General features: G+C 36.5%; 4 protein-coding genes across 10 annotated transcripts; 3 read left to right on the top strand and 1 right to left on the bottom strand.

Moving 5' to 3' along the window:
* Positions 1-914: 914 nt before the first annotated feature.
* On the top strand, positions 915-4,509 carry LOC141586438 (uncharacterized). 3 transcript variants are annotated; one of them, XR_012519531.1, is made up of 4 exons: positions 915-1,243; positions 2,763-3,230; positions 3,508-4,230; positions 4,354-4,509. XR_012519531.1 is itself a non-coding variant. In XM_074407650.1 (3 exons), the coding sequence occupies exons 1-3, from the start codon at positions 1,142-1,144 to the stop codon at positions 4,171-4,173; spliced, it is 1,212 nt and encodes a 403-aa protein (XP_074263751.1). In that variant the 5' UTR covers positions 930-1,141; the 3' UTR covers positions 4,174-4,297. The 3 variants fall into 3 exon arrangements, 2 of the variants coding, with proteins under 2 accessions (XP_074263751.1, XP_074263750.1); XM_074407650.1 differs by lacking the exon at positions 4,354-4,509 and having other exon boundaries at positions 930-1,243; positions 2,787-3,230; positions 3,508-4,297; XM_074407649.1 differs by lacking the exon at positions 4,354-4,509 and having other exon boundaries at positions 930-1,243; positions 3,508-4,297.
* A 4,188-nt stretch (positions 4,510-8,697) lies between these two features.
* LOC141658619 (uncharacterized) lies at positions 8,698-11,568 on the top strand. Its single transcript, XM_074465533.1, has 2 exons — positions 8,698-8,797; positions 9,499-11,568. Exon 2 carries the CDS (start codon positions 9,501-9,503, stop codon positions 11,412-11,414), a length of 1,914 nt encoding a protein of 637 aa, XP_074321634.1. The 5' UTR covers positions 8,698-8,797; positions 9,499-9,500; the 3' UTR covers positions 11,415-11,568.
* A 734-nt stretch (positions 11,569-12,302) lies between these two features.
* LOC141586436 (GDSL esterase/lipase At1g20120-like) lies at positions 12,303-14,615 on the top strand. 5 transcript variants are annotated; one of them, XR_012519529.1, is made up of 6 exons: positions 12,303-12,602; positions 12,820-12,950; positions 13,050-13,283; positions 13,372-13,627; positions 13,982-14,218; positions 14,322-14,348. XR_012519529.1 is itself a non-coding variant. In XM_074407647.1 (6 exons), the coding sequence occupies exons 1-5, from the start codon at positions 12,338-12,340 to the stop codon at positions 14,164-14,166; spliced, it is 1,071 nt and encodes a 356-aa protein (XP_074263748.1). In that variant the 5' UTR covers positions 12,303-12,337; the 3' UTR covers positions 14,167-14,175; positions 14,322-14,348. The 5 variants fall into 5 exon arrangements, 3 of the variants coding, with proteins under 3 accessions (XP_074263748.1, XP_074263747.1, XP_074263745.1); XR_012519530.1 differs by having other exon boundaries at positions 14,315-14,348; XM_074407647.1 differs by having other exon boundaries at positions 13,982-14,175.
* On the bottom strand, positions 14,420-18,128 carry LOC141586437 (uncharacterized). The gene is made up of 6 exons (XM_074407648.1): positions 17,704-18,128; positions 16,192-16,326; positions 16,014-16,098; positions 15,648-15,742; positions 15,019-15,186; positions 14,420-14,914 (listed from the first exon to the last, which is right to left on the bottom strand). Exons 1-6 carry the CDS (start codon positions 18,017-18,019, stop codon positions 14,754-14,756), a joined length of 960 nt encoding a protein of 319 aa, XP_074263749.1. The 5' UTR covers positions 18,020-18,128; the 3' UTR covers positions 14,420-14,753.
* Positions 18,129-19,504: the final 1,376 nt, after the last annotated feature.

Raw genomic sequence — 19,504 nt, 5'->3', positions numbered from 1 at the left:
ACAAAATGTTAATGAAAATTATGGGTGTTGAGTAATATAAAGAGTTTTAATAATATTATTAACATATTATATTACAAAAATTAATTAAATAAGAAAAACTTTTAATTAATTTGGTGTGTGTTAAGTATTATGAAGAGTTTTAATCAATTTATTACCATGTTTAATTAAAAAAAATTAAATAGGAAAATGTTAATAATAGTGGGTGTTCAGTAATATGAAGAGGTTTAATTAATTTATTAACAGGTTTTATTACAAAATTTTTAAAAACAATGAATTAAATAGGAAAATGTCAATAATGGTGAGTGTTTAGTAATATGAAGAGGTTTAATTAATTCCTTAACATGTTTTATTACAAAAATTTCAATTAAAATTTCAATTTTAATTATAAACTATGAAATTTATTAACACGTTTTATTACAAAAATTTCAATTAAAATGTCATTATTAGTTATAAATTATGAAATTTGATGTAAATTTGTAAGAGTTATATAAATTTTGGAAGATATGTCTTTTATATACAAAATTAATTTAGGAATAATGATAATATCCTTTAATATTATATATATAAGTGAATTAAATTAATTTATAGATAAATGATTTAAATTAATGTAATGTAATAATAGATTAATTCGTCATGTCATATTAAAAATATGCAACATCACATTTAAATATGCCATGTCACATTAAATTTTAATCTAGGTGGCTTTTTGGATCCTATGTGGCTTTGTCTAGGTGGCGTTTATTTGTCATTTTAGAGTAACTTTTTAATTATATTTTATAGATTATTGACCCAAAAATAACTCGACCTGATTCCGCCTTTTACAAATCTAAAATTAACCCAACCCGAATCGATTGTCCCGTTTACCAGGTGTAAATGAAGACTACAAAAATGGGCCAAACAGAGACGACTAAAATGGGCCTCATAATTGACACAATCTCAATTCAGAGTTCATCTTCCCCACTCTCTTTCCACTTCCATAGCCATTCCTCTCTACCCTCGCCTTTCGAGTTTCCCAATCCCCAATTCCCATACATAACATACCATTTAAACCCTAATTTATCCTAAATTTTTTTCATGTATTGCTAGTTACTCTTATTCTTTTATTCATTGTTTACAAATTGAATTTTATATAATTCGGAGTATGGAACAATTCGCCTCAATTTCCGATCAATTTAACACAATCCTCAAATCCGGTCAAGATTTTCTTACTGGCAATCGACATAACAAGTCGTCCCGTAATCCTGTATGTTTTTTTTTTCTAGTAATTGTTCAACTTTTTAATTTTCATTGCTTTTGATTTGTTCTGTATGTATTTATTATTTATAGTGTTTAATTAAAGTGAATAAGTATGTTTTAATTATTTTCATTGTTTTTGATTTCTGTTACATTGGTCATGCGTAATTACACTTCGAAATGTTGTTACATAGAGTATTTTAATTGTTGCATAAAGTTTTTGGCTTTGAAGCAAGATAATTTGATGCATTTCTGAAGGCGAGTGCAAACGGATATTGTGTATTGTGTAATGTGTGGGAAAATTCCGAAAATTAGGAATGTGCCATGAATTCTTCATACGTCAAAGTGGTTGCGTTTCTTTCTATTATTGTGATGTATCAGCCCTAGAACTGCAAATTTCACCTTGGGTCATTCAAAACGGTCTCTTTGTATTGCTAACATAAGGCCGATAAGGGTAATGTGCGTACATCAGACCCCCTTACACCGCAATTTGCAGGAACCATTGAGGCACTAGGGTAATGTTGTTGTTGTTGTTGTTGTTGTTGTTGGAGCTGCACTTTCGTAGATTTCTCATGGCCATCATAATAAATCCTTTTTATGCTATAAGAGCATAAACTAGAACCATTTATTTAAGAGTGAGAGTGGATTGGGGGTTTGAAGAGAAACACCATTGGTTCTAATCCTGTCACCTCGAGTGATGGGCTGATGTGCATAGACCTGTAGGCGTTACGGCTGCTAGCTGACATTTGTGCAAATGTTGGGAAAGGTTTCTATGCACCAATTGTTCAAGGAATTTCCAAAATGTAGATGATGAGTAGACTTAAATTTTTTCTGACTGAGGACGCATCATCAGAGATGATGTTGAGATGAAGTCCTTGAAGTTTTATTCTAGTATGCCTACCGGGTTTAGCTTTCTCAGGAGGATTATTATAGGGTTTTGAGATATTATGGCCCATGGGTATGGTGCAAGAGTACGGAAGGCTGGCAGTCCAAAGACCTCGATCAGATGCTAATCATGCTACACTATGAAGTGGAAAGATTTATTGACTTTCTGGCACATATTTAAGTTTCAGTTAGTTTAACTATGTAGTGACGAAATGATCAAGCACCACTAGATTAGATGGGGTGTATTTGGCCGTTGATTTAATTCTACATGTACTCCGTAAGAAGTAGGGGAGTATGAGTGAAGTTTTAGAAAGTAAGAAGACTATAGTCTGATAGAGAGAGTACCCTGGCTTTTCTCGGCTAAACTCTTTGCTATCATAAAGCAATTGAGTATTGATTTATCGACTACCATACATTGGTGATCTGTTCTTTCTAGACTCCTGTGTGACTATGGACAACTAGATGGCTATGACATATTTAATTACTCGTTCTGTCCCATTATTATTGTGCCCATTTGCCTCTACATAATGTGAACTTTGACCAATGTTTGTTCATGATGTACACTAATTTGTAATGTTTGGAATAATAGTTTGAAAATACATTTGATCGAGCTTTGCGACTTGTCCCATGACATGATTTTTCAGATTGAAATTTTGAAGCGATTGCAGAGAGAAGCATTTTCAGACTTAATGAAGCTAAGAGACAGACAGGACAAAGTCGAAAAAATCCTAACTTTCTACAAAACAGCAAAAGGGAGTCCATTTGAAGAAGATGGTACAGTTGTGAGGGCAGAGATTGGTGTGGCCGGAAATATGCTATTAGTGGATAATTTTGATCAAGAGAAGGTGGATACAATTAAAAGAGCAGGCTTAAGAACTGGATATGACGCGAGAATCACTTTTGAAACCAAAGTCCGTCAGACAGATGTTCTTGAGGCAGAGTTCATTTGTGGTCAGCGGAACCAAGTAGATTCAGGTGACGTACTAGAGGGCGCACTTTCTCTTGCAAGAGTAAGTTATGCGGCAAACATGACAGACTGGCTATCAGTAATTGCAATTCCAATGGGGGCTCGATGTAAAGACTTGACAACTTCAACAGGTTCTTTATTAACGGTATAGCTATACCTCCAACTATTTGAATTCCGATGTACTCTCTCCATTCATTTTCATTCACAAAATTTCAAATGGATCGTGTTTTTAAGGAATGGGCAAGTGGAAAGTTAATTTTGTCTATCACAGTCAGAGTTCATTCCAAGTGAAAATGGATTGAATTTTTGGAATGATCCAAAAAGGAAGATATAGGTGAATTCAAATGAAGGAGGGAGTAGATGTGAGTTTATATGTGTAGATTGTGCTTTTAGGTTGACTGACAGGGTTTTCCATTTGTCAGGAAAAAGGCTTAACCGATTATTCTTCTTTTGGACCGCCACTTTTGCATCAAAACCATGGAAGCGCAATTGGTCTAACAGTAAAGAGTTCAAACATTGTCGGTTCTTTAGCTCAGTTTGTTGTTGATTTGCCTGGGTCAGTTGGGCAATGCTTCAGTACCTTTGGACAGATTGTTTATCAACTTCCTCGAGCATCAAAGCTCTCCCTGTTTGGACTCCACCAGGTGCCTAAACTAGGACTACCGGTCATCCCTGGATCCTTAACTATTCCTTCAAGCATTTGGCGACGCCATCAATATCCTGAAACTTCGTCAGAAACGTTTTCTCGGCCCTTGGAAATTATGCTAGGTGATTCGGTTGCTGTTATGCTTGAATCAGAGATTGATGAGAGCACAAGAGTGAGAGGCTGGGTGCAAAAGAGAAATGGTAATCCATCATATCTTCAGTGGTCAGTCGGTATGTCTGATTTTCCAGAAGAAGAAATCGGGTGGGGATTGAATTTGGGCGGGTCAATCCTAGGTCCGAAAAGTTGGGACCATTTTCAGATTGAGGCATTTCTCAAGTTCAATCTAGGCAAGAGACTATCCGTACAGCCAGGTTTTATTTATCTTATGGATGGTAACAATCAAATGCCAGTTCTTACAGTTCGTTCAACGTGGTCTATTTGATCACATCCTTGGTACATCTTCGCTTCAGTTTCTCACCAGCTCTCTCACTTAGTTGAGGTTATAACTCTCTCAAAAAATTACGTAGTTCATATTATTGTTATTTTCCTTTAGAGTTAGTCACTTATTGTCTTACTGTGAAAAACGATTCTTTACTGATGGAATGTGTTGGTTTTGCTCAAGCACATGGTACGTATGTGTCGGGACAGCTTCTACAGCTCTACGACATGCACTGAAAGCTGCTATATGGTACGTATGTACATTTTCTTCCTGATGATCCGTGCATTGAGGATGTATCATCTTGTATTCTTGTTGTCTCTGTTTAGAAATGTTTGAAAATGAATCACTTAAAACTCATAATGGGTCATTCCGAAAACCCTCCCACCCAACTCTCCTTAGCTTATCAGGGACAGAGTCATTTTAAACACCAGTTGAATACAGTGTTCGAATCCGACACTAAAAATGTTAAACAAAGACAAAGACTAGGTCAAGACCTTTTTCTTTCGGCTCTTTCCCCATTTTTCTTGGGTAGGGACAGCAGTATGATGGTGGGTTGCGCACTAATAGCATTCATATTCTCGTATGTGTCTCTCTATTTAAGCCAATTATGCACTAATAGAGTAATAGCATTCACCAGGGCCGTCCCTGACATTTTGGGGGCCTCGTGCGAAATTTATACGAGAGGCCCCTTATTTACTAGCGATAATTTATATTTTATAAAGAGAGAAAATAATTTTTAAATAAGCATTTGAATTTTTCTTACAAAAATATAAGCATTTTATTCTAATTGGGTGAAAATAAAACACCTTTATATGGTACTCCCTCCGTCCCGGTCAATTGTTGTCCTTTTGTTTTGGCACAAAGACCAAAGAATGAGAAAAAGGTCAATAACTAAGTGACAAGTGGAACAAATTGAATGAGAATGATCAAATTACTCATCAAGTTCATTCTTAAAATAGAAAGGACAACAAATGACTGAGACACCCAAAAATAGAAAAGGACAACAAATGACCGGGACAGAGGGAGTATAAATAAACTTTTGTATCTTAAAATAACATCAAGTTGTTGGTATCATGTTGGTAATGTTTCACTAGCTCTAATCGACGCAGGTTCGAGCCTTGGTTTAGGCTTATTTTATTTCATTTTCAAAAGCAAATTAAAGTTCAAATACTCTCCTAGTGAGAGTCGATCATGGGTATATCGTTAATGAACAGTAACCCCGTCAATGTTGGGGCCCCTCAAAACTGGGGGCCTGTTCCGCCGCACGGGTTGAACACCCTCTGGGCCGGCCCTGGCATTCACACACGATTTCTGAGTTTTCCTTAAAACTTGTTGGCGACTCCTTTTTCAAAACTCCAGTGGATACGAATTCCCACACCCACAAAAAACAACTTTAAAAACTCGAAACTGTTAAATAAAACGAGAAATAAAACCATCACAAAAACACAGTTTTTGATTTTCCAATCAAAATAAACAAACTTTGAATTAAAAATCAAATTAAAACTTTTAAAACAATTTATAACGATAAATTGTAAATAAAAGCTCGAAATTTAAATTAAATTCAAATCGAATGAAATAAATTCCATTTATTTCAAAAATCATTAAAACATAAATAAATGAAATAAAAACTTTTTTTCATAAATTTTCAAAACCAAAATGTAAAGAAACAAATAGCTATTTATTTCAAAACAGTTCAAAATGTCAATTTAAATAACTATTTCTATTTAAATTAACTAAAACCATCGACGTACCTTGCTTGACATCCATATGACGTATCCATATCACGAGCAAGTCATTTGAGAATACATGCGTCCTATCGTCATCGTATGGCTGACGGGATTTCTGTAAATTACAATATCGACAGATACGGGTATGTACAATTTTGTTTATGCCCAGGTCTTTCAGATCTGAGTTCCTATCGTTTGATCCCGAATTAGAGAAGACTTTTCGAGCTAGGCGTAATTTAGCTTGTTGATTTGATTACTGTTTGGTTCATCAAACCCTAGATGAAAGACTTACGTCTTGGTACTTTATGTGATTTGATTACTTATTATTTATGGGTTTGCTGTATTTTTGTTTAATTTAGCTTGTTTTGTACTTAATTGTGGATTAAAGGCGTAATCCCCTATTTACTAAAAGAATAGGTATTTTGAAAAATTTCCGCGCCAAAGTGCACCTACACAAATATGCAAATAAATGTTTCTTTCATCAAACAAATAATCATTTCCTTAAAATAATCTTATCTTTATTAATTTAGAAGACAATGCTGAATGCAGGATGCGCCACGTCATTTGTACAATTTTTTTTTTTTTTTTGGAAATTCAAGTTATGGTGGACCCGTTGGTGTGTAAAGAATTAATTTCTTCAAATCGTCCGCCAATACAAACACGCGACAATTTCCGTCTTAGCAAAAATATTATGAAATAATTTTACATTCGGAATAAATGAAATTATTTTATACCAACTAGATAATTACAATAGAAATGCAAAAAAAAAAATGTCATCCAAAAACATTAATACCGGCCCAAATACATACCCGTGTAATTTAATCGCTGATTTAGACAACTAGATAATTACAATAGATATAAAAAAAAAAAAATGCATCCAAAAACATTAATACCGGCCCAAATACATACCCGTGCAATTTTGCACGGGTTTAAAACTAGTAGTCTTTTTTATCAAACTATAATAGTTTCAATAAACTCTAAATTATACTCCTTTAATTAAATTAAAATAAATAGGTATCAAATTATAAACTACAAATAGCTAAATCTTTCATTTTTTTTTATCAACAAAGCATGATTTGCGGCTTTGCGCATACTTTATAAAACTAAACTATAAACGATTATTACTAACTTCGCGACAAAAAAGGAATTCATTATAATAATTTGATAAAATCGATAAAATGAAATCATTGACTTTGATGTATAAAAAATATTTTTATTAAAATACATTAAGGCGAAATATGAAAATTAATGGGGTGTTAATTTAAGTTTTGAAAGTAATAAATCAAAAATTAAAACTTCTATATATACCGCGCTTTATTACATGGATTTAGACTAGTTTTGCTATTATTAGTTTGACAATAAAACTTAGAGAAATTAGTTTGTAGATTTGTAAGTATGATATGATCAATTAATTTGTACATCTCGCTTAAGACCGTCTTAAGTGCGAAACGTATTTAAAAACTTATCTTTAGCACTAGTTAATATTCCGTACTATGCTACGTTCTTGTGTAGCAATTAGACAAATTCTTGCACGGTATTACTCTTTCACATACGTGTTTACTCTTTCACATACATTTTTTTCATAATGTTTCCACACCCTACTCTCTACAGTCTACCCAAGTACAAAACCTTGATTTTATCTCTCTCTTCTTCCTAAAACCTAATTAAATTTCACTCAAATTCTTCAATTATAAATCTTAATTCTTGTATCGAACGAATAATTACTCCGATTTATCAAACAAAAACAAAAACACAAATTCTTGTTTGTGACGGCACATATCCGTCACTCTTAAGTACCCATTTTTTCTCTCTCTGCAACACTATTCATGAGCTCCCCTTTCTCCACTAACCCATTTTGTTACCATTTTAACTCACAAAATATCCGCCACAAATGGTAACCCGTCACAAGGGAGACCAATTGAAACAAAAATACATCAATTTGTTACATATTACACGAAATTGGATTGTTCAAGTAGATTGTTTTGGGTATTGATTTACAAAATCAAAAACTAATTCGTCGAAGTGATAGTGCATCATTACACAAAGTTGTTTTGTTCGCATTCCTTATCATCAGTTTTATAGATTCAAGACTGGATTGTCTTGACATTTTTCTTTCAATTAATTAATGCATTATTTCATACATAGAAATATAGGATAACAGGGATTAACTGGGGATCATCGACTATAGTCGTTGGTTGGCGAAAGTAGTCGGTGTCGTCTGATGTCGATCTTTGGTGGGTGGGTGGGGTCTAGGGTGGTTGGTGGCGGTGGACGGGTGATAGTGGTGGGGAAGGGGCAATTGTTTTTTTTAATATTATTAAAAATAAAAGGAGTAAAAAGATAATTTGTGTATGTAAAAGAGTAAAATGCGTATGTGAAAGAGCAATACCTTTTTGCATATGTTTAGATTTTATCATCACTATTCACTACATATATCAAGTTATAACTTGAGATTTTGTCATGGAGTATTTGTTTATCCCTATTAAATACCCACCAAAAAGGAAAAAACGAACCAAAAAGAATATTTTTTAAGTGAATTGGATAAATTTATTATAATTTAGGCGGTATCTTGGGCAGCAAGTAAATTATTGTTATTTATTTTGGGAATGATCTTTTCGATATTCTATTTTCCATATCTTTGTCAAATTAAATTCCAACAATATCCCTTATGTGTCAACCTTAACCTTAAAACCCTAGGAAGGACTAAGTTGTGTTGTGCACAAATTCTGTGCTATCCTATTATATTAGTAACTTAATTAAATTCCAACTTTTACACCAAATCCTAACTGCGTCACTGCGTGTTAATTGTGAAACCCTCCTCTATTTCCACAGCCATTTCACTGCTTCACTAGTGTAATTTACCTTGCCAAAAATCGGACTACTTCGTAACAATCAATAAGGTAAAATCCCACTTTCTTCCTCGTATTGTCTATGCGTTTGGTTATGTGTTTGGTTGAGACGATTTAATTATTCACACGTTTACATGTTTTAATCACGTCCTTTTTTACGAGTAATTGTATTATTTGTATAACATATATAAAAAATTGATTAATACAGTCACGCAACATAGTACTTGGCTAATAATTCTTGGAATGTTTTTTTATTCGAAGAAATCAATCAATTTTGTTTTGCTGCTTTTGATTTACAATTTTTTTTCTTTTCTAGATGAAATTGAATTGTAGTATTGCACATTTGACCAATTGTACTGCAATTAATACGTTGACTTCAGTCGAATCTTAAGCAATTTGATGGTGACTACTCCCTCCAGCCACCACCATTCACACCCATAAACCCTAATTACATAATTTAATTAACAAGCTTAATTCCACAAACACTAATTTCATAAATTTAATTAACCTGAAATCAATAATTTTAATAACTAGAGCAGTTTGACTAATATTAAGGGAAAGGAGAAATAAGAGTTTAGGAGTAAAACCCGTATGTGAGAGAGTAATTCCGTACTTTTTTTGCTGGTCGCTCTTGTTTTGCTGCCATCGAGGATAGTGATTAAGACGGAGTTAAATAGGTTGTAGATTTGAGTCCCATTCTTGCTTGTATTATACTGTCTCAATTAAAAGTCAAGTGTTGGGTGCTTGTGTAGGCATGGCGATGATTCAAAGGTTGTTTGGAGGCTTGCCCAACTGTTCGAAGATCTTCCGTACTTACTGCACATTAGCTTGTGGTATGAGATCAGCCTACGATGGCCAGTTCCGTATACTTGGACCTCCTGAGTTGTATCGCACCCAGCCGTCTAATAATAATGATATAAACGATGTTAAGGAGGAGGCGACACCAAAATCCAAATCCAGTACAGGTAACCCATTCATGGATGCAATGATGAACAACTACAACGCCTACAATAAAGTACCTCTAGGAATGGGATATACAGAAAACCGCTCCCCAACTTACCTGACCTCTGGGAATCCCTGTCTCGATTATTTCTTCCATGTGGTCCCGAGTACACCAGCTGATCAAGTCACCAAGCGGTTGGAATCTGCATGGGACCAGGACGCATCAACTGCACTCAAGCTTGTGTGCAACCTGAGGGGCGTTAGAGGGACCGGTAAATCTGACCGCAAAGGCTTCTATGCTTCTGCTCTGTGGATTCACCAGCACCATCCCAAAACCCTGGCTGGCAATGTTGAACCCATTGCTGAGTTCGGATATTTCAAGGACCTTCTAGAAATCCTGTATCAGCTAGTCATGGGCCCTGAAGGTCATAGACGTCGGATAAAGCGACTACCCCACGGTGCTGACCCCACAACTTTGAAATCCAACTCCCGAGAAGAAAACAGACTTGAGGCAGGCCGAAAGGGGATGAGTAAGTACAACGACGATCCTAACTACCGTTTCTTGCATGATCAGGTATCCCAACTCTTTGCTTATTATCTGAAATCCGACATGGAGCAACTTAGGTCCGGGAAGTGCAACAAGTTAAGCCTGGCAGCGAAATGGTGCCCTTCGTTGGACTCATCTTTCGACAAGGCCACTTTGATGTGCGAGAGCATAGCGAGAAACCTATTTCCCCGTGAAAAATACCCCGAATACCAAGGAATTGAAGAGTCTCATTACGCATATCGAATTAGAGATCGGCTAAGGAAAGAGGTTCTTGTCCCTTTGCGTAGAGCACTAAAGCTCCCTGAGGTATACATCAGTGCCCATGATTGGAGCTCCATCGACTACTCACGGGTCGCATCCATTGCCATGAGCAACTACACTGACCTATTTCATAAACACGATGAGGAACGGTTCCAATCATTCCTCAAGAAAGTCAAGAAAGGGGAGGCAAAGATAGCAGCTGGAGCGTTACTCCCTCACCAAATAGTCAACAAGGTCAGGCACGAAGTCAACGAAGTTGCTGAGCTCCAATGGAAGACAATTGTCGAGGACCTTTCTGCATTGGGAAAGCTCAAAAACTGCCTGGCCATATGCGATGTATCAGGGAGCATGATCGGAGAGCCCATGGACGTGAGCGTTGCTCTTGGATTGTTAATTTCTGAACTAAGTGAGGAGCCATGGAAGGGGAAATTAATCACATTTAGCGAGTCACCGCAGTTTCAAGTCATCATGGGTGAAACACTTCGTTCTAAGATAAACTGCATTGAAGAAATGAATTGGGATATGAACACGGATTTCCAAAGGGTGTTTGATAGAATCCTTGAAGTTGCAATTGAAGGGAAACTCAGTGAAGACGAGATGATTAAGCGGCTTTTTGTGTTCAGTGACATGGAGTTTGATGAGGCATCGGCTAATAATTGGGAGACGGACTACCAGGCAATTGTGAGGAAGTTCAATGAGAAAGGGTTTACGAGGGTCCCTGAGATCGTGTTCTGGAACCTGAGGAACTCGAGTGCTACACCTGTTCCGAGCCATCAGCCAGGGGTAGCCATGGTCAGTGGGTTTTCCAAGAACTTAATAAAGGTGTTTATTCAAGAAGACGGGTGTCTAAACCCCGTGAAGACCATGGAAGCTGCCATTTCGGGCAAAGAGTACCAGAAACTTGTTGTCCTGGATTAGTATCACCTTGTTCTCTGATTTTCTTGTGTTTTTTTTTTTATTTGTTTTTAGCGAATAATAATCCTTTACTTTAATTTGTCTTCCTCGCTCTTTTTATTTCGGGTTGTTATAGACAAGTTATTTCATCCTTCAGTACTGCTTTTGTTTGTTCGTTCATTCGTTCTCAATTCAGGTTATAATGCAAACTTGTTAAGTGTTTCAGTGCAATACATAAGTGAAATTTTGCCTCTGTTATTTCAATGCTAGGCTATGTGTTCAAGTGGAAAACCGTTAAAATAATACTGTAAAAGATGTAAATAAGTCATTTGGTGTAGCATCAAAAAACTATATTCCTTGAAACTTTGAGGTAGCCAATTCTATCTACGCAAATCATTATCAAAGTACGAAAATAAAGGCGTAAATCCGTAAATGTGTAAAATTGAAGGAGAAAATTTTGGCAATGTTACATCCAAAAGCTGAAGTTACGATTTTTTTTTTTCATGCTACTCGTAATCTCGCCTTTTGGATGTAACATTGCTTGCCAGAACTAAATGTTAATTCTTTATGTAAAATGTATACAGTCGTTTCGAATGAATTTATTTAGTCCTATTCATACTCCATAACAATATTTGAACATTTCGGGTACTTATTTTAAGAGGCGTGTACCACGAGGCGTTTCTAGGAGGTTAGTCATCAATTATCACTCATCCTAGTAGTTTTTTCGTCAAACATGCTTAAGTCTTAACTGCGGAGTTTTGATGGTCTCGGCCATACTAATGCTTAATTGTGAGCAAATGAATAACTTGCCGTAATAGAAATCTAAAAAGTGCAGAAGATATGATATAGCAAAGAAATTCCTTAACGTAAGGTTAGGTTTGCAAACAATAAATACAGTCCATTTGCATGGTCCAAGAATTTAAGCTAAATACAAAGACGCCATAACCATGTCGTCTGTTAGTTATACAGAAGGCTACTGGTCGATGGTGTTCCAACTGTACATACTTGTGTCATGTTATACTATTGCTACGGCAAAAATGAGCAGTGTACCTGCTGTGTTTGCATTCGGAGACTCGATTGTCGATTCTGGTAACAATAATCACCTTCCGTTAACATTCATCAAAGCCAACTTCCCTCCTAATGGCAAGGACTTTCAAGGACGGAAGGCTACTGGTCGATTCTGCAATGGCCGTCTTCCTACTGATTTCCTAGGTTTGTCATCCTCTTAAAAACGCGCGTTGGCAAAAATGTAACTCTTACCTATTCTTTATTTTTTTTTGGCAACCGTAAAAAAAAAATTCTTACACAGATGGCATTTGACTCATTTGGTAACTAATGGTTAAGTTAGTGCTACACAAATTTAATTGCAAAAGGCGTAATTTTTGAGCTGCATTCCGTAATTACAGATCAAATATTTCCCAATTTGCAGCTGAGAAGCTAGGTGTTAAGAAGTATTTGCCAGCATATCTTGACAACAGTATAGAAGAAGAAGATCTCGTCACTGGTGTCAGCTTCGCTTCAGCAGGTTCTGGGTACGATAATATGACCGCTTCTCTTGTTGTGAGTTTCATCTTTCTTCCTTTTACGCTTCTTCCACCCTTAAAGGAACACTGCGTTAGATCAGTGAAGTAAGTGCTAATGTTGTTGCTTGTTTTCCAGCTGACGAGGTCATTAGAACATCAGCTAGAATGGTTCAAGGAGTACCGCAGGAAGATGAACAAAATAGTCGGAGTTGAAAGAACAGACTTTATTATTAGCAATAGCGTCTATTTCATCGTAACAGGAAGCTGTGATTTAGCAAACACTTACTTCACCTTTCCGTTTAGGAGAATGTTTCAAGATGCTGATTCTTATACAGATACCATGCTCCATGGAGCTAATACCTTCGTAAAGGTACCTTAAGCGGTCACTCCTCACTCGACTTGCTAATCTTACCTTAATTAATACCATAAAACGCGTAATAAATCTCTGAATTTATCAGCTCTTATACGAGATGGGGGCACGGAAGATTGCTGTTAGCAATGTGCCACCATTGGGATATCTGCCAATACAAAGGACACTAAGAGGCGGTCTAACCCGACAATGTCCCCAGTACTCCAATGCAGCAGTACAGTTATTCAACAATAAGCTTGAGTCTAGTCTTCGGAACCTCAGCGCCCAACTCCACGACTCTTCTCTCCTCTACCTCGATACATACAATTTTTTTCTTGATCTCGTGGTCAATAGTACAAAGTATGGTACGTTTTCTCCCGTTTTTTCTTTATACACAAAATCTGGTGGTGCTTCCATGTAACCTATTCTTGAACTAATAAGTAGACTCAGCCGGGTCGAGGTTTATAAGCTCTATTTGTGAGTACTGAGTACATGGAACGTAAAGCAAAATAGCTCAATAAACCGTTTTTAAGTTTGAACGGGAATTGTCGGACAAAAATCCAAATTTTGTTAAATTAACTTGTTTAATGTACAACCGAAAAAGAAAAATGACTCGCTAATTGTTCAACTAGGAGTCACCGGACGCAAATTTCAACATTATTCTCATTTTTTTTTTTTTTTTTTAATATTTCTCTATTGTTTGCGACATGTTTGATCAGGATTCGAGGTTGTGGATAGAGGATGCTGCGGATCTGGATTAGTAGAGGCAGGGCCGCTATGTAATGTGTTTTCTTTAACATGTAAAAGAAAATATTTGTTTTGGGATAGCTTCCACCCTTCTGAAGCGGCATATGAGCTCATTGCTAGCCGGACAATAGAGACATACTTCCCTCATTTCTCATGACCACATCAGGCATCAACTTCGCTTCAACCACTTTCAATATCAATCATCTTACGTTCTCTCGAAAGCAAGCCACAAATTTTCAAATATAGTTCTTCAATATAACCCAACATGTTGGCACTGCCACAAATTGTATGATTTTTTTTCCTAGTTTACAGATATATTAAGGGCGGAAAATGAGGAAACATCAAGGGTCTATAACAGTGTTGAGTAACCGTAACAAAACAGCAAGAGATCAAACAGCCTTGAACATTCACACATACGGAAATTGGACGCAAACAAAGTAGAGACAAATAGACAATGCTTAAAAATTCTGCAGAGAACATATGTAATCCTATGAAAGTGAATTTAGTCCGTCTAATAGGACTCTTCACTGAGTTCTAGCGTTCTATTCCGGGTACTTCCATCTCCCCTTAAATGCCAAGGAAGTAAAACGAATGTTGTCGTCTAAACATGTTCATTTGAGTATATAAGGCAAAATAGTGCCTATTATTAATTACTAAATAATTTGAATTAATTTCCGACTTTTGGCAAGAGGAGGACAAAAACAAAAGGTCAGGAAAGAAATCTTCCACCTTAGTTGAGTAAATCTACGCAGTTATTCTGGAGGACTCTCCCACCATTTTCTCCATTCGAGAGTACCAATCACCAATTCGTGTATTCTCTATCATATCTTTCCCTGATCGTAGGTATCGGATTGGTCTCAGGACACCAAATACAGCCAAATCAGCAAGATTAGGTTCTGAGCCTCCTGTCAGTTTAAAACGGGAATTGGAATCATCAACAATAATACTATCGATGCTTATATATCACTCTCTCTTCCATTTGGACAAATAATTATAGTAGAGTATTTACCGAGGAAAGGTCTGTCCTTCAGAGCATCTACCCATGTTTCTGCAGCTTGATACAATGCACCACGTTCATCAGTTATGTTATACTTCTTCTTCAGTTTTTTGGACACAAAGTACATGGCAGTCGCACCAGCATACTTTGCCACTAGTCTGTCCATATACCCAAAATTTCCTGCAAATTTCGTATGCAATTAAACTATGGGCCCAAAAAGACACATTGTAGCTGCTAATAAATATTCACCAAGTGAGAAACTCAGTTCATCCTTGTACTCATCTAGTAACAACCATTTGTGAATAATAACGTGACATTTGTTTCCCTTTTCATGGAAAAGAAATTTTGCAAAATATCAAAGCATTGGTGGATATGGTGATCACCAAGCTGCAAATGAGCGTCAGATTTGTTTGAAATTATTGTGGGATATAGTTATCGTTCTAATGACAGCAACTATGAAAAGTTTATAATGAGATTTTTTTGGGGTATAACTGTAGAAGTAACAAAGTTATGGAAGGACAAAGTGGTGCACACGCTTGTAAAGTGAAAAAGGAAGGAAACATTGACTCTATCTCAAATTCTCAATGATAGATGACAAATGTTAACTACAGTTTAAATTTACAGAACAACAAAGGACTTACCATGGGTTGTGATATAGTCAAACGACTCAAGGGCTTCACTCGTTGTACGATAAATGTTTGGTGACAAGACATGCACCAGATGATCATCCACCCACCTACAGCCAGTCGGGATAAATATTCAGTTAATGTGTGGTGCAGAAAGCAAAGACTGAAGTGTTCGTGATAGTTAAGTTATGGAGCGAAGATTTTATGAAGCATTGCCAATGAATCGACATACATCATCCATAAAATGCAATGAACTGACTATTGATTAGCAGATCTAGCACAGATAAGTAGCACAAAGTTTTTTCAAGTGAATAGCATGTGGAGCGACCATTCTAGTCACAACAGATAAATAAATGGAAGTATAGAAGAAATAGTGATTACCCCAGCCATTGCTCTTCTTCAGAAGATCTTACAGCACCAGAAGATTTCTCAGAATTCATTTTTTTAAACAATGGAGTGATGATATCTGCAACCACATAGACAATATTAAATATAAATGCTTGGATTAGTTAATGAGATACTTTACAAAAAGTGGGTGTGGGATATAAGAATTAAAAACCTGATGAATTTACAAGCGTTTCGCCCTCAACAGTCAGTATAGGCACCTTCTTGTATTCAGACCACTTGATCTCCTTCTTACTGAAGGGATGGACTTCCACAACTTTGTACGGTATCTTATAGTAATCCAGGAATGCTGGCACAAGGAGCAACAATGAGGGAGGGAGAGACAAACAGGGGGTAGACTCTCTAAACTTTCAAATTACAGCAAACCATAGCACACAAGGCCGACAAACTTCAATCCACACCACATAGGTATATAGCAGCACAATTCAAACAATCTAACTTCAAAAAAGATGTGGAAAAATAAATCTTGATACGCAGATAACAATCATCTTAATTTTTAACATCCTTTTTTTTCTAGGCCAAAAACTCCCAATAACCACATCTGAAGTTATATTCAGCTACGGATGCAAAAACTTATACTCTATGAGACAATCTCAAATGTAAGACCAATCCATTAACACCATAATTAATTGAGGAACACACAAGGAATTGAGTTGGTTGGTCTCTCATATAAGACTCACTACTCTACTTAAACACAAAGGGTGGGTAGAGAAGCACGCATTTTCCAAACTCTAGACTTATCGACAAAAGGAGGAAACCGCAACATTTACTAGGAGAACTACTCCAAAATTCCAAAGTATACAATATACACCAAATGGTTACTGAGATTTGTATATATCTAAGAGCCTCATAGTTGATGAAATCATTATCTGACGATTTCTACTAGTGACAGGATGCCCATTTAATCAACTGTAAACTACTAAGTCTCTCGATCCCAAGTTTTTCACAAAGCAAACTCTCAATCATGGTTACCGAATTCGCTCGGTGCCCTACGAGTCGCGAATTGTTAAAAGTGAATTCTTTCATGTTACTTACTGAAAATACATATAACACACATTCTATAAGAGCGAATTGCGAATTGGAAGGGACGTATTCATAGCGAATTCGGTAACCATGCTCTCAATCCCCAATTCCCCTAGAGACGGACAAACTCAAAACACTCAAAATAAGGCTGAGAATCACTTTTTCGTGTTATTTTCACACTCGAAACTCTGTATGGCATGCCACATGAAAAGGTCATATACTATCACTATGATCACCAACCATGCTTCCCAAACATGGTTACCTGATTCCCTCCAATCTCAGCGAACTGCAAACTGATTCCTACCTATTTCAAATCCATATTAACATATGTCTGTAATGCAATGTACAAACTCCATATATTATCGCTGTGTAAGCATATTACCTATTCATACCTAGCGTATAGGCAACCATGTTTCAACTAAACATTAAAAACAACTGATTGGAACAAAAAGACATACTCTTTCTGTAAAATTCATTTATTTACCTTGGATTTTAATCAAAGTAAACAGATAATTGGGACGAAGGAAGTACCACAGACCTTTTATATTAATCGTGTCATATTTTAATCAAATGTAAACAAATGATCGGGGCGGAGGGAATAACAATAATTCAAATAACATAAAAAAGAAAAGAAAAAGAATACCTTTAACCTTGTTACAAAAAGGGCAAGCTTCATACTGATAAAGAACAACATCATTAAACTTATGAAAGTGTTGTTCTTTAGCAACAGCTTCTTGACTAAGTGTCGTAGCGGCAGCGGCTGCGACGGAGAAAAACATAGTTGTCTTGGCTCCAAATCCAAGAGAATTAGCTGATGGAGCCGAGGCGAGAGGCCATTGACGATGCGCTGACGACGAAAGAGGAGCTGATTGGCGGAGGGAATACTGGGCTTGTGGCTGCGACACCGTTAATGCCGTCGCGGCACGGCGGAGCGCGGCGAGGCTGATTGCTCTTTGCATTTTTGTGATTGATATTATGTATGTAGATGTGAATTGGGGAAAAGAGGGGAGGGTTTAGTGACGAGGGGTTTGGGAAATGGGGTTTCTAGAGGAGTAGAGAACGGGTCCTAAATCGTGCACGTCATTAAGTACAAGAAAAATTTAGGGGGGTTTGCTTCAATAGCATGGAATGGAATGGATTGAAATATGAACCCATAATGTTATGGGATTCTAAATTCATTCCTTTATAAACTTGTTTGATTCATCTAAGGGGGTGTTTGGTTGGGTATATTGGAATGGAATGGAATGGATTAGATCCATTCCATTGTTTGGTTGGGGTGATTTGGAATGGAGTTAGATACCCAATGGATTCTAACTCCACCCCAACCCCTTGGAATCCCATACCCACCCTTCCTCCTTGGATTCAAACTCCATTCCTCCTCTTTATAATTTGTGGTGAACCAAACAACATTAGACAAGTATGGATTTAGAACCCCATACCACCCTACTATCAAACTCCATTCCATTCCATTCCGACTTGTTGAACCAAACGACCCCTAAAATTTTAGAATGGAGGAATGGAGTTAGATACCAAGGGGGAAGTTGGGTATGAGATTTTAGGGGGTTGGAATGGAGTTAGAATCCACTGGGTATCTAACTCCATTCCAAAATACTCCAACCAAACATTGGAATGGAGCAAATCCATTCCAATCCATTCCAAGAGAGCCAACCAAACACCCCCTTAGAATACAAATTATTTTGTATGAGACGGTTTTATAATATTTTATTATAGAAATATTATTGCCTCATTGGGACCCCAATATTATTGTTGACCGAACTTTGAGCCAAGTCAATTAAGGCAGGCCCAAAATCGAACTTGTCCTAACTCCTACAAATCGAGTTAGTCCGTTGCTTCAACTCGGCCTGATCCGACCAGATAGATAATTCAAAATTGATCTGAAAGATTACTCTATTCGAAAGATAACCTGACATTGACTAAAAATAAAAATATAAGTCGGTCTCCATTAATGAACCCAATAATAACCCGACAAATTATTAGAATGACAAGACTCAATAGTATACCCAACCCAATAATGAACCTGATAATGACATGACCAAACTAAAATCTTACTCGACTCAATAAATCTATTTGATTGATCTCACTTGATAGCGACCTGGACTCAACCAGACCCGAACCCAAGCTAAAGCTTGACCGACCAAACCAAATCTGACCCAATCTACCCGATTGCCATTTGCCACCTCTAGTCTTAGGGATGGTATGCGAGTATATATAGGGATGATCACGACATGAGCCGATGAGCGGGATCTCGAGTTCAACTCAAGCGTATATATAATTTTGTTAAATTATAGAGTAGTTTTTTTTTTCTTCCGATATTTTTAATAATAGGATTCAATAGTTATGTATAAAAATATTGGCAAATCAAAGAAACCATTTGATATATAGTTATACAAAGAAATAATATCATAATAAATCTTATTTTTATA

This window comes from Silene latifolia, chromosome 6 (genome assembly GCF_048544455.1).
Source record: "Silene latifolia isolate original U9 population chromosome 6, ASM4854445v1, whole genome shotgun sequence".
NCBI classification, from domain to species: Eukaryota; Viridiplantae; Streptophyta; class Magnoliopsida; order Caryophyllales; family Caryophyllaceae; genus Silene; species Silene latifolia.
Note: the sequence above shows the minus strand (reverse complement) of the source record. Positions and strands in the feature narration are given on the sequence as shown.